This window comes from Strix uralensis, chromosome 4 (assembly GCF_047716275.1).
Source record: "Strix uralensis isolate ZFMK-TIS-50842 chromosome 4, bStrUra1, whole genome shotgun sequence".
NCBI lineage: Eukaryota > Metazoa > Chordata > Aves > Strigiformes > Strigidae > Strix > Strix uralensis.
In genome coordinates, this window is record NC_133975.1 from 46075360 (window position 1) to 46090867 (window position 15508).

General features: G+C 34.7%; 1 protein-coding gene across 2 annotated transcripts in view; it reads left to right on the forward strand.

The window, feature by feature from the left end:
- FSTL5 (follistatin like 5) overlaps window positions 1-15508 on the forward strand; it is a 333775-nt gene that overhangs the window by 276491 nt on the left and 41776 nt on the right. The window contains exons 11-12 of one of the 2 annotated variants that reach the window (XM_074866563.1): window positions 4878-4904; window positions 9049-9167. In XM_074866563.1, coding sequence (XP_074722664.1) covers window positions 4878-4904; window positions 9049-9167 — 146 coding nt within the window. The remainder of the gene's footprint in view (window positions 1-4877; window positions 4905-9048; window positions 9168-15508) is intronic. The other variant, XM_074866564.1, reaches the window with a different exon arrangement.

The following is a 15508-nucleotide window of genomic DNA, read 5'->3' on the forward strand; positions in this document are numbered from 1 at the left end:
GCTTTAATAAGATAGAATAAAAAAAGGAATATAGGTAGCAAGTAAATCTTACATCCCTTCAGATGCTGGGCACCCCGCATTCATGCAACATCAGATGACTCTGCATGGATTTTCCCATGGCATGCTGCACAGATCCTGTCCATGGAAAGGTTCCCTCTCCATCCCATACTGTGGTGGCTTTTATCTTGTGTAATAAACAAAACCATATATCTTCTGACAGGTTGCATTGTTATCTCTGTCATAACACCCACCAGTGTGCAGTGCAGGCTGTTATGGGCATTCCAGCATATACCCTTGTGGCAGCTACCCATGCTAACATACAGGCTTCTCAAGCCTTAAGTACAAAGCCCAATAGCAGACGTAGCCTGCTTAAGGTCACTAACTCCTTGGATACAATGCTTTCTGCACGGCTTCCAGTACATCTCCTGATACTATTTAATAACTGTGTGTTGTTTGAATACCCTTCTTTTTATAAATCAGGGAAATGGGGCAGAAGAGAAGATGATGGTGTTCTGTCTTAAAAGCAGAAAATTTTACTGAGATCTATCAATAATTATGTATTTTTGCATCTTGAAGTTTATAAATGTGTGAGAGTTGAGTATAGTGTGTGGCTGAAGATGTTAATTTTTTATTAACCAAAAAGGAAGGTAAGCAATATGTTCCTTAACAAGTTTTCCATCTACAGATGTTATACTTGTTCCAGCATTGCAGTCTTTATCTCAAGACTGGACATATTTCTTGAATAGAAGATATAGGACTGATTAAAAAAATAAGTGAGGTTTCGTGATCTGTATTAGGTGAGGTGATGGTGTTGTTCATGATTTTATATTGCTTTCTTAAATAATGTCTCATTTTTCTTCAGTCTGACTTGTTAACTTTAAAATTAATGTGTGGGGCTTTTAAAGAACTCCTTTTACCCCCCCTCCCCCCTTTTTTATTTTTGAGCAAAGCTCAAAACCATAGGTATTGTTTTGCATTAACAAAAATTAACATGTTCTGTACTTGGTATCTTAAATCATTTCATTTAATGCTGTGTAGTTCCACACAGTTGAATAATTGTAATTACTTCTTATTTTCTTATATATGTCACCCCTAGAACAAAGACTGATCAAAAGTAGAACTTTATGGCTAAATTTACGGGACTTCAAGTGACATATATTACATGGTTCTTTCCTCACAATGTGAAGAGAAAAATAATTTTAAACAAAATCCTCCAGGTTGCCCTGGGGAAATTAATTTGCTTTATTACAGAAAAAAAGACTATACGAGATGACACAGGGAAACACAGAAGTGTCATATGAATATAGAGTCACTGTCTGGGCATGCAGAGATAAAGGTAGAAGTTCTGAAACACATTTAGAGCTGAATCTGGTGAGGGACATGAAGGTCAAAAGATGGGTTTCTATAGAGACGTCAGCAACAGAAAGGCAGCTAGGGAAAATATGGACCTGATGCTGAGTGAGGCAGGGGATCTGGTGACAAAGGACATGGAAGGGGCCAAGTTGTACTGAAGGTCTTCTTCACATCAGTCTTTACTGGCAAAACTGGCCCCAGGAATGTGAGACCAGTGAGAAAGTCTGGGAAGGAAGTCTTCCTCTGGCAAGGAAGCCTTACCCATGGTGGATAGAAGCAGATTAGAGACCATTTAAACAAACTGGACATTCACAGATCAAAGGGCCTGGATAAGATGCACCTGCAAATGCTGGGCAAGCTGGCCCATGGCATTGCAAGGCCACCCTTGATAATCTTTGAAGGATCATGGTGATCAAGGGAGGTTTCTGCAGGCTGGAAGAAAGCCAGTGTCACTCTTCAAGAAGGACAAGAAGGAGAATCCAAGACATGATAGGCCCATCAGCCTCACCTTGTTCCCTGGGAAGGAGATGGAGAAAATAATCCTGGAAACCATTGCCAAAAACATGAAGGACAAGATGTTTAGGAGCAGTCAGCATGGATTTAGAAAGAGGAAATAATGCCTGGGCAACCTGACAGCCTTCTGCAATCAGGTGACTGGCAGAATGAATGAGGGAAAGAGTGGATGTTGTTTATATGATCTTTAGAAATGCTTTGGACAGTGTCTCCCACGCTCAAAGACAAACTGATGACATTCAGGCTAGATGCACAGACGGTGGGGTCCATTGAAAACTTGCTGAACTGCCAGGGCCACCAGTTCCACCCAGAGGACAGTCAACCGCAGCATACCCCAGGGCTGTTTCTTTCCTGCTCCTGTCTGTCAAAGTACAAATGACTGATTTAGCAATTCAAGAGAGGGAAACAAATACAAGCACCTTAGCATTCCCTCTTTGAAGTTGCCAGCTTTTATACAGAAAGATTTGCCTGCATAGTGCTTGCAAAGCAGGTGCCAAATTTAGTTGATGGGAAGCACAGTACTATATTGTCCCAATTTCTTCTCCTTTTGGTCATGGAATATCTTTGGGGAAACTTCAGTTGCTGTCATCCTGCAGTGAAAAAAAGTATTTTCTGTAGCCATAAGTATTTAGTTTTCTCTTAAATGTTATTTTTATACAAATCAACACCTTTTTCTTCTTATCTGAACTGAAATAATTCCAAGATCTCTTAAAACTTTTAGATCATTCTTTCTGTAGTTCCAGTACTGATGATCTACTGATTAGGACTTTACTTAAAAAATAATAGCTGTCTGTAAAACATCAAACTAAAAGTTCCATCTCATGATTGCAACTTATAGTCAGAGGTCTAGTTTAGGAGAATAATCAAATAGTTTAAACATAAGCAGTCAAATGTTATTTAGAAGAGACATGTTAAATAGTCTGTTCATGTCTGCCAATGAAATAGACAGTAAACCAAATCCATTTTGTGCTGTCAGCACTGGATATAAATCTAAGAGTCGTACTGGTGCTAGCAATTTAGTCACCGAGAAGTTTCATTCAGAGCAGCTGGATGTCTGGAGGACACATACTCAGCCAACATAGTCAAGACTTCCTTCAAAGCTAGTGTCTTCTGAACATAATAACCTGAAATCAGAAGAGCAAGTATAAAGGCAGATGATTGAGAATTACATTTAAAACATGTTCACTTCATTTTGACCTTAGCAGCAACTCAACAGAAATTCTGACTCCTGGTTTACTACTCAGCCTGAGTAAGGGACAAGATGGCACACTCCATTAATCTTGGCTTTTAGCAGTTTATTGGATCCTAATGGTTCAAATATTAAAGGAAAGGCAAGGATGATATTTGAAAATAATGTACACATAATAGTCCAGAAAATTAAGCTGATTTAAAGGTAATAAAATACAGACTGAGCATGTTTGAAAGCTGCACTGATGTTCCATGTTGGGAAAGGGGAACTTTTTTATTCCAGTATTTGGTATCAGTTCACTTCAACAGTATTACTGCTACTTTCTACTTATGTGGGGATCTCTCACTTCAAAGCACTGAAGGTAAAAGTAATCGTCACCTTCATTTTATCAAGGGATAACTGAATGACACAGTTTAAATACTGTGTCTAAGGTCATATAATGAGGTAGAGCTGTTGAGAGAATTTGTGAAAAAAACCTCAGGAGACAAAAAACAGTAGAGGAAAGGGAGAGAAAAGAGCCCAGTAGCTCTCTTATGTTAAGCCTTTGAATCATGAGCTTGTCAGCAAGTAGATTGACACTATTTCCAAGGACCCTTCTACATATGTGGGGCTCTGTATATTCTTTCAGAGCTCAAGAATGAGAGAAATGCTGTACTGCATGAAGTAAAAAGCCCATCTTGGTCTTGTCTTCAGCAGTGCCCAGTAAAAGATGCTTGAAAAAATCTTAGCATCTGGAACTTTTCTGGAGTGATAGGTGTTCCTGTTTCTACTCTTATCCTTGAGCAGTCAGCAGCTGAGGGACTTCTGTGTACAAACATAATTTTTAATAATGTATCTTCCATTATTTTTCCAGACTTCTTTTTAAAGAACATTAACGTTTTTAGCTTTTACAACACTGTGCTTCAATGAACATCCTAATTTCATTATGTCTATGTGTGACATATACATGTTCTCTGTGTTGTATTCCTTTCCTTTATTTTTTTTTTCTATTTCCTAAAATCATTACTTTACAGAACACTTTGGTTTTCAGTGATGGTGTTTTAAACAATTTATTGCATGGCATGCTGAGCTCTAAATATTTAAAATTTGCAAGATTATATTTGCTTTCTTTTTATGCACCCCAGGCAGAAAGAGCAATATTAGGACAATTGGTTTTCATTGATCTCAAAGGTCTAAAGTCCAATTGTAAATAAGATGGCCAAATACAACTATGTTTTCATGGAAAAAGCAACTTAAAGATTTAGCTGGTTACCATGCCATCTTATAGCTCCCATCTTGGTCTTCCAAAGATGATGGCAAACATTATACAGCATGACAATTTTGGTAGCACAGCTGTGTTACAACAATACAGAAGAATATCTTGCATGTGTTTTGGTTTTCATGTTTCTCCCATAACTATGTCATGAAATAAATCTCTTTAAAGTCCAGTGCTTAAAGAAAATAATGAAAATTACATTGCCTGTAATTAATATGCATAATTTATGTGTATGCAAACTCCACATGCTTTTTGTAATGAAGCATGTTATGAAACACTATTGCTAAAGGCTAATGGAGTTAACCTGAGGGGAGCAGTGTAATGGGGGGTGATGGGATTTACCCTAACACCAACAACTATGATGGCTAATCACAATTTTGTCACTTAACATCAAGAACTTTATTTAAACTTATTGTTAATTCACTGTTTCCATTGATTTACCTGTAGAAGAATTTTAGTGAGTTAGAGGTTAAAGCATCATAATTATTTCTGAATTGATGTATCATTTCATGTTTTTGTTCTTGTTCATTTGTGTTTTCTGTTCTTTCTCTCTCTTACATGCTGCAGTTGCAAACATATTGTGGCGAGAGCAAGGTACTAATACAGATGGCTTTTTTCATATTTTCTCTATTACAATGAAATGCTCATCTATTGTTCCTTTTGTGTGCTTGGGGTTTTTTTTGTTCATACTCTAGGCTTACAATAATTACCTTCCCCCTTGCAACATTTGAGAGATTTGATTTAAATAAAAAATATAGTGGAAAATAATCCTTTAAATTCTCATGCCTTCGTGGTCTGCTTTTCCTTTCGGGGAGAGAGAAGGAAATAAACCATTCAAAAATTTCAGATGATTACTCAAAGGGGTACAAGAAGAAGCTCAGATTTAAAATGTAGACCTTTAACTTTTGTTTGTTTGCTGACATGATAAAGCTTCCAACCAATCAGTCTGTATGCCGTTGGCATTGATCTTTTTGTATGAATTATTCTTATTTTAAGTTTAATTAAAATTGAGGTACCTGTTGTTGCTTAATGAGACAAAGAATTTTCTTCTTATACTCAGGAAGAGTTTGTAAATAAATGTTGGGAAGGGAAATGGAGGTTTGTGGTTTGTAACCAACTGAAGGATAAATATAAATACAGACAGTATCAGGTGTTAATAACATAGAAAACATGGAAAGCATATTTAACTGACAAAGATAAGTGTTAATTTTCATATATATGAGATAATCTCATAAAACATGTTGCAGAAAAATATCATAATCGAAGTGTTGTCATGAGCTCTCATTTTGTTGCTCTAAGTAGTCTGTTCCTAATTTACAGTTGCAATTTAAATTAAAGATTCAAAAATTTGTTATTTCATTTGCCTAATTACATGGTAGACTTTGTCATTTCCCACTGTGTTTACAAATATGAACTAGTTTTATTTTTTATATTCCTGTTTTACCAGTTACTCAGCTGGTATAAACAATCAGTTCCCTGATTATAGAGGAGCTCAGCTGTGATCCTCCAGCTCTATTGGCCTTGCAGAGTACAATTGATGTGTTCAGAGTTTCATACAATTCCAATGTTAACAAACTGATGTACAAGATTCTGACACCAAAGTTTTCAAATGTATGGTATTCTCACTGCTTATTGGGAAGCTATCACTTGTGTTTTGTGTTGAATTAAACTGAAAACGTAATTGGCACCCCCTTGATTTTTTAGAAGATTGTCTTTTCAAGTCAAGTCCTGTGTTGCCTTCAGTGGTTAGAAAGCACTTAGCAAAACTTAAATTCTGTGACAATAAAGACCAATTAAAAATAGTAGCTTACCAGAGTGCTTATGGCAAAGACATTCAAATTTCTCTGTGACTATTGTGAAACTAAACAGAAAACAATTTATAGTATAGATTAAGAATGTGAAGTGACAATATCATCTTCTAGATCAGGTTTTCTCGATCTCTCCTGCATCTCTCATTGGCCAATTCTTGTGTTTTCAACAAATGCTGTTACTGCTTGCAACGTCAGAATTCATTTACAAGAGAGAAACACCCTGAAGATGCCAATAAGTATCACCACTAACTTCTCTGGGCCATGCATGCTCAGTCATTTTCTGTTATCTAAGTATTAACAGTGTTAATTAACAGGAAGGGAGGGATGGGTGATTAGTAGGACAATTAAAATCATGAAACCATAGATAGATAGGCTTTAGTGTCTGCAATGCATATTTGAATATGAGGTACACAAAAGCCTTATCACAACTGCTTGCTTGTGTAAGTGTAAAAAGAGTATGTGTCAGAAAATCTGAAAGTATTTTGAAAGTACATTAATTTGTATTACAAAAATAATGCAATATATACACATGCACAAATATATGCATATATTAAGCTATATGCAAAAACAAAAAAAAAAAAACCACCACCATTTTTTTCAAATCAGTATTAGCAATTTTAAATATAGATTCCATCTAAATGAATCAAATATATTTGCTTTTACTGTTTTTGCTTCTGACACTGTATTATAAATATGCTGGGTTGGTTTTGATTTGGTGGGGGGAGGGTTGCAAAATTAGGTCAGATGTCTTTAGAGGAATAGCTCCTGTAGTTGTGAGGAAGTAACTTGCCTATGTGATTAGATATTTATATAGATTAGGTATTTATACAGATATTTGTAGACACATGCTCAAAGAAAGGGTTTTGGGGTCCTAATAACTTGGAAGGGGGTTTATTTCATTGGATCCACAGGTAAAGGTTTCTTATATGAACTGACTTCCCTAACACAGTATTGAAATGAAAGAAGGACATTTCTTACTGTGTCTCCTTCACAGATTTTGAAGAACAGTTTGGTGAACATTACTATCTAACATGGGAAACAAAGCCTTCACAGTTTGGGCTGGATTACTATGCGTGAATATTATGTGTACATTGGAAAGCCTGCCTTGGAATATTGGCAACTGAGGAGGAAGTTTTAGGAGTCTGTTTATCAAATGTCTGTAACACTTGGGGCTCAGCTGACTTACTTCCTCACGTTCTGGTATTATTTATCCTGCTAATAACTATAATATACTTTAGCCAACAAGACCAGAGAGAAGGGAAGACTTTGTTTTGTCCCCAGTCAGCTCCACATATTTATTTATCACCAAGATGCAGTAAGCCAGTTGCTCAGCTATAGATCTCTACTCTGTGTTCACTGGTAGGGGTGGCCTAACCTCAGTCAGGCTTATCTACAAATTCCAGCTGTTCTTACAGGATGAAATATCAGGCTCTTTTTAAAGAAAGACCTTGGCATATTATCTTACATAGGCTATATAATTTACCTGCAAAGGCATATAAAAGTACCCATTGGCCAGAGTGAGCATATTGCCCTTAGTGTACCCTATGCTCAGAATAGACATGATTGGTAAGTTTTCCTTGAACCTGAACCTGCTTCTGTGTTACACCAAATGCAGCATAGACAAATTCCTTTCCCACTTTTTGGTAACCTATTAATAGATAGATTTGATATAAACTGAGGAAAACCCTGCTTGGAGACTGTCCCTTCTTTCTTTTTAGGAAAATTTGGCCAGAAGTTGGAAATGATTCCACAAGATTTCTCAAAGAAAATTGAACTAGCTTGTTCTGGGCACGGCCTGACAACCTGATGCATGTTACCACCTTTTAAATTACTGTATTACCTATGTGATTTCTAATGGGGACTGGGAACTTTTATGTATGTGTGTACACACATACATCTATATGCAAACACACACTTCCCCTCCTGAGTTAATGTTCTTATTATTTTATTTGATATTAAGATGTGTTATCTCTCTATTAACATAGGTTTTCCTTCAGAATTTAGGCTAAGCAGAATTTCAGACTCAAATTTCTTTTTCCTGGGTTTTATTCCCCTGTGTTCCTATACGAAATATTATGTAAAGTGGAAGCTTAGGCCCCAGGTTAAATGTACATTTTTATCATTGTAGCCCGCAGTTTAGCTGTCAGAGTTGGTTATAATGGTAATTTGATGAGTACTGTGATTTTCCTCTTAGAATTTTACAAATATGAGGTGATCATCCATCATAGCCTCCACATATCAAATCAACAACTGTTGTCTTACTTGGCATGTGGTAAACTATGGAGAATATCCTTTTTTATGAGACTTCATGCTACAGATCTGTTTCCCACCTCTCCACAAAACATGACATCATGCATCTCATTCAGCAGCACTGTGGTAGAAGGATTGAATAGTTCTATAAACGTTTGTGGCCCTTCAAACTTGGAATGAATGTCTGCCCAACTCTGGCTTTCCAATAAAATACCATAGGGAATATTTCCTTTTTCTGACTGAAAGAAATGCCAAATAAGGGTTTATAACAAAGATTCAGAACTTCTCTTTCAATGTTATACAGAAATTACTTTAACGCTTCAATCCCTCAAAAAAAAAAAAAAAAAAGAAAAATTTTAATACATGGAGGTTTTATATTAATTTGGTTTCAATGTAGATGATTTTACAAGATCACTTTCATTACTGCAGCTGTCAAACTATGTTTCTAGATCTGTATTCATAAAGACACTGTTTTGTCAATGGAGAAAACTGTGAAATTCTGAATAATGTAACAGTTTTGTTTTAGTTTTACAACAAAGGTTCTCATAGGATTAGCTGTATTAGCACTGTACACATTAACAAATTGGTCTCATACCAAAAATGTGATGAAGTTTTTAGTTCAAGAGGTTTTTGTCATTATTTAATTTTATACATTTCAATGTGTTTTCGTTCCTAAGGTCTGGGAATTGGGAACATGTTTTATGTTTTTTATGAAGATGGCATCAAAGTAATACAACCAGTGGAATGTGAATTTCAGAGACATATTAAGCCTAGTGAAAAACTCCTCGGTTTTCAGGCAAGTTATTCTTTTAAATTTATTTGTATTGTTTTCTCAATTACAGTTTTGTTTAGATAATAATTTATTATTGCTAGTTTAGTGTTTTCTGCGTAATGAATTCAGACATGTCTTCTCAATTAATAAATAGCTTATAATGGTGGACTCAAATTTTCCTGTATTTTCTTTTATCAAATTCAAACTTTCAATCTCCCTTTTAGATTGAATATTCCCTGTGTACTTTTCAAACCCTTTATTTTCTTTGGCTGTCTTTGTCTTTTCCCAGTTCTTTGCTTTAACAGCTCTCTATATTTCTAGTTTGTTGTCTGTTGTTGTTTTTTCTCCCCTTGCCCCTACTTAAGTGCATCTCTGTGAATCAGGGATTTATTCTCTCTCTATTAAATATAATATCTAAAGTTATTATTTTTAATGGTTTCTTTCTCTCCACTGGATGTTTGTCTATATTAAACTGTCAGCTATCATGAGGCAAATCCCTATCCTGATAAACACTCTTACAGCGCCACTGAAGTTAGTAGAGATGATTGATGCTTTGACTCCAACTTAGAATTCATCTAAGTAGTTTCAGTAACTCTGTTGTTAACAGATTTATAACTATTTCACCAAATTCTGTACATTTATGGAATAGTTTCCATGTGTAGCATACATAAAACCAGTAGTGTATTTTCCACCTGCATTTATTCTTTTCATGTTTTTCCTTTACTGCTAATCAAATTGCTAGCTGACATGATGCATATTCTCACAGGAATGCTAGGTACTAGTCACTACATTAAGACTTGTTCCATATGATCTATCACCTTTCAGAAATAATAACTTTTTCTCATTACTTGGATTTGAATGAGTGACCTTGAAATACGTAATAACCCATGAGCTGTTCACTTTGGTTTTTTTCCCTAATACCTAAATCACACTGAAATAACGGCAGAACTGTCTCAATGGAATTTGCCTGTTCAGTTATCATTATTGATGTCAAAGGCTGCTGTACGCAGCAGCAGGATTTATTTTAGTGTGAATAATTATGCTTTGAACAGCTAATCATACCTTGATTTGTGCTGCTTAAGTGAAATTAGGTTGACACAGCCAAAAATAAGCCAAAAAGCTTTTTTTATGGCTGTTTAATTCAAAAGCTGATTATTTAAGAAGTCTGTTAAAAATTTATTGGTCTGAAGTGCAGCCCAGATTTTAAGTGTATTTTTATTGAAATGTGGTATTAATCAGGATCAAACTTGTTTCCTTTTTGTAGCTTTCAAACCTTAAGTAGCATAATAATTATATCCTCCTCAAAAAAAAAAAAAAAACAACCCCAAAACCAAACCCCAAACAAAAAGAGAGACCAGGAAAGTAGGCTACTTCATAACTGTCATTTTAAAGTAGGTATAGACTTGTCCTTCTTTGGATATCTTTGGTTTGTGTGTAGGTGTGGTAAATACATAGCCAGACATTAAGCTTTGTACCTACATTCATGCCCATTAAATTAAAAAATATTTCTACTTATTCCCTCACATATGGTGGTTAATAAATCTTTATTCCTGCAAGAGAAAACAGAAATATTTGGAAAATATATCCTTATGTTTTTCTACTCATAGTGACATCATTGTTTACTCTGAATTCCAAAAACAGAAAAAAAAAAGAGAAATAGTTTTCAGTAAAAAATTTTGAAATTTTGAAAAAAACCCTTTAAGATTACTCCTAGAAGGATGAAACACAAGTTTAAAAGCATTCCCTGCATATACTGTTAATACTATGACAACAGTAGTATATTCTTGAAAAAACTCATTGACTGTGAAGCTTTAGACAACTGTTTCCTCCTTTGAAGAATAACATATCTTCCTCAAGCCTCTTTGGAAAAATCTGTTTTCTCTAAATAGAATAATAAAATAACACAGTTCTGTCCCAGCATCAGATTTTGTCAAGTTCAGCACGAGATTATTTAGTGGTAAGAGTTCATATCATAAATTGCTCATTAGTAATTCTCTTTGACTCTGTCATATAACTTTACTCATCAGAGATGTTGGTATAGTGCATGTTTTGAGGTGGCTTTCGTAGTCTTTCACATCTACAGCAGCTATTGCTAATAAAATCTCCATCACTTATCTCTTAACATACACCTAAAGGAAATACATACTTGCTTAAACCTGTCCCATTTCTTTACACTTTTCTGAATTAGATGCTCAAGTAATAAGTAAAACCCCAGTAGACCTGTTTCATTGCCAAATACTTGCTAAAGTGTAGGAGAATTTCTAAATTCCACAGCGCAGTTTAGGTACTAGAAGTGTTATGGAAAATGTCTGGATATTACATGTGATACTGCAGTGTTCCTTCCCAGGTTTCCTGTTTGCCTGTCAACAAAATAAATTATCTTTAGCTGAGCTCCTGTAAAAGAATGAACTCAGATGTTTTACATGGCATTGCATTGTATTGTGAATGAATGTTGCAGTAGTTACACATGTACGTATTTTGGTATGCTAATTTTGCTAAAGGTAAATACAATTTCTCAATAACTATATACTTGAGAACCCTTATCTAAATATTTAATTGCCTCATGCAACTGAGTGTCAATACAGCAAAGCACTTTGGTGTGTGTCTAACATGGGAATCAGACTGTCATTGTGTTTAAAGTAAAGCAAAAGATTTAGTGCTTTACTGGATCATCATGGTTCATATTAAGAGCTTCCTCTTCTCCTTCCCAGAATCTCCTATATTACTTGAATCTTCTAAATTCATATCAAAAGAAAGTAGGCTTTTATTAGGCTGCTAGTGACAATTTTGGATGCATAGGGACAGGAATAAACTTATTTCTGTTTTCTGATGAAGGTTATTGTTTAGTTATACCAGCTGTGACAGCTGTTTATTTAACCTGTTGGCAAATAGATTCTTAACCATGGTACAAGTAGAGTCTTTCAGCTGTTAAATGTCTCATTGTTCTGAAGTGTTTGGGACATTTTCCTCACTAACATGCAAACTGTATTTATCTTCAAGTTAATAATATCCAAACACATCAAATTCTAATTCTTACGTAAAGGTGTTTTTATTTTCCCTTCCCAATGAATCCCAATTAGAATATTTCAGGAGGCTGGAGATGGGAAAATAAGCAGTTGAAACATTTACCTTTGTTAACATCAACGGAAGAAACCTTTTGCTTTCAACATAATCCTGATGTTCCTCTTCATTACAAGAACTAGTGCATAATGGCCATATTTCAGTGAACTTGGCCATCTCACACTTGAATATGTGCTGGAGGTGAAACAAAATATTTAATTTCAAAATAATTAATGTGGCTACATGGCAGAGCAAAGTTTTGGCAGGAAATGAACTTGAAACACACTTGTTAGTCCACAGAAATTGCTTTGGTTTACACTCTTACAGCCCAGCAAGTGTAGTAAATGCAAGATTGTTAACTTTTGTTTGTTGAAAAAAATGTGGAAAAGTTCCAGAGTCTGATTCTCACTACAGAATATCAAGTAAACAGTAACTTAATATGGAATAGGTGATATATAAATTCATGTCTTAATACATGCACTGTTGTAACTGTTGATGTTACCTCACTCTTAGACAGTCACAGCATAGATAGACATTTCATTATACTACTTAAGATCTTGACTCAAATCTTGTTAAAACACTGAGAACCCTTGCATTAAGTGTAGATTTATAAACATAGAATTTGCACATATAAATCTACAAGTACATGTTTTCTTTTGAGGATTTTTTGCTGCAGACTACCTTGAAAAACTTTCTCTAAGGATTTATTTTCCTCCATCTGCTGACTTGTTAAAGGGCAAGTGACTTCTTGATTAAAAAGTCTGGGGGAAAAAAACAATGAAATAAATTAATGTTTTATCAGATGTTACCTTTTTTTCAGAGAGAATAAATGAGGAAAAAGTAAATTGCTCACATTTTAATTAGAAGAAGAAAATGGTGATTTTATGCTTATATTTTAAGGATAAATTATTTTAACCAATTACCCAACCACTGGGGAAATTAATACAGAGCTTCAGAATTACTGCCTGTAATGTAAAAGAATGTAAACTGTATAATCAGATAAATGTTAACTTTTCAAAAACAAGACTTCAGTTCCATTGATTGAAGCTATTTCTGAGGCATCTAGATAAACGTGTGTTTGCATAACTAGAGAAACAACTCATAAACTGATCAATGCTGGGGAAAAAGATTCTATTTTGGATATGGGATTTTTGGTGCATAATTTTCACTGTTCTTTGGAGAAACGCTTGTTTTGCTTTTATTTTAATTTTTCAGGTTTTGGGGCAAAGTGAGAGTTGGCACTGGATTATAGAAATTTATGACAAGATAAACAATATTATAGAACCAGTTAACTGTATTTGTATACATAGATTTATTTTTTATTTAATAATTTTTACTTTAGATCTGAGAAAGTGTCATGCTTTCTACTTACTGTATTTGAAGTGGAACAAGAGGAGCAATTTTATGAATTATATAGATAACATGAATCATGCCCTTCCGTTCTAATTTAACATATATGTTTGCATATACATCTATATGCATGTATTTAAAAACCCTGTATTTATATTGCTTCTACATTGAAATAATATTTAGGCATGCACTTCAGTCAGTATTTTAGACTCAGATTCCAGAAAATGTTTAAGGAGGTGGCTTAACTCTGGATATAGTTATAATTTACAGTATTTCTTATTCTGTTATATTTCCCACAATAGGAGGTATGGTTAGTGTAATCATTAACACTAATCTATATGATGCCATGTGAGAGAAACCTAGATTCCTTCAGCAGGAGTTGGTGCTGGTGTAAAGTAACATGAGTCCCTGAGAGACATGACAGAAGAATGACACAGTATAGAGTTGTTATAAACATTTACAGATGCATTATTTGAAGAAGGTGTTCTCTAAGAAAGAAATAGGACTGTGTAGAACAGTCTAAAAGTAGTTATCTGTTCAGATAAAATGTGGAACTAAGACAAGGCGTATTTGGAATAAATTTAAAGAATAATTTGAGATCAGTGAGACAATCTTCCAATTGGAGTGACAATTGCACAGAAGGCAAATGACAATAGATCATTGATCTGATGATTGCACATCATATTAGAGACATACTTGTTATGTTGACACTTTATAAGATGAAAATCTTTTAGCCACATTTAAGAATTAAAGTCCCATTTGTCACCATGCCTATCATTCTTTAAAAAACAGATTTTAAACGACTCCTTTCAAAGTGCATGGCTTTTTAGCAGTGCAAAATAAATCTTACTCTTTTTATTTATTTCTAAGTTCTGCTGAATTTCCTGATTATTTGCCATCCCATGCTACCTGAGTTTAGTAACCTTTCCTTATCGATGTGGTTTCTGAAAGACCTTCCCTTCATTGAGGATTGAGAACCACATAGGAACAAACAGTGGCTTTCGATCTCCTGTAAAGAAACTCCCTCTGTTAGAGCTGGAAATTGATTTTTTTTTATTTCAATATATAGAGATTGAGTGTATTTTTTCAAGTGTACAGGCACAGCAGGCAAAGAATGTTGATATAGAAAAGTTAGTATTGAAATGCATCATCATCTTCTTGAAAAACATTGCTTAGTGCCGGATATGTTGTTCTGTCACATTATTTTTCCCCTTCCTTTTAAAAAGAGTCTGATGCTTAGAAACAGAATTCTTGTTTAAGATCTCAACTCTTGCTGCTCATTCTACATTGAAGTCATCATCTGCTGACATATCACAATTATTTTCACAGCGACCAGTTATGATGTATGAAACAGAACATTCTAAATTAAGGATAAGCAGCAGATACGTGCTAAAAAGAATTAATACTTATGATTTGGTGAGATTGCCCCTTGTGATAAAAGGAAGCAAAATTAAGAGGGAAGAAAAGAATAGGTCAGGCAAACAAAAAAGCTAGACACATGCTGTACCTCTACAAGCAGAATGTTTTTCAGGTCCTTGTTTTTATGTAAATTTGATGTCCATTATCAGAAAAACTCAGACTATTTCATAAAGGGAGTTTCCAAATTTGATAACTTATTTCACCAAGTAACTTAATTTTGATAAAAGCAGGCTTTCACTGGGGGTAAATAGTTACAAATAGATAAATAGGAATATAAATATATTTACAATGAGTGGGAATATTTTTATATACAAACATGAATAGTGAGCATGTAAACTACAGATAGCTATTTTGAGTGAGGTTGCATAGTTATAAGTATATGTATTATGAACTATGAATTCACTGAAGTCAACGGGAATTTTGCTTTTTTTCAAATTCATCCTTTTGCCGGGATGGAAGGGCAGAGGGGGAGGGAATGATAGTTAGAAGCCATTTGATCCATATTTGGTTTAACATTAGTGAGATAGGCCATGAGA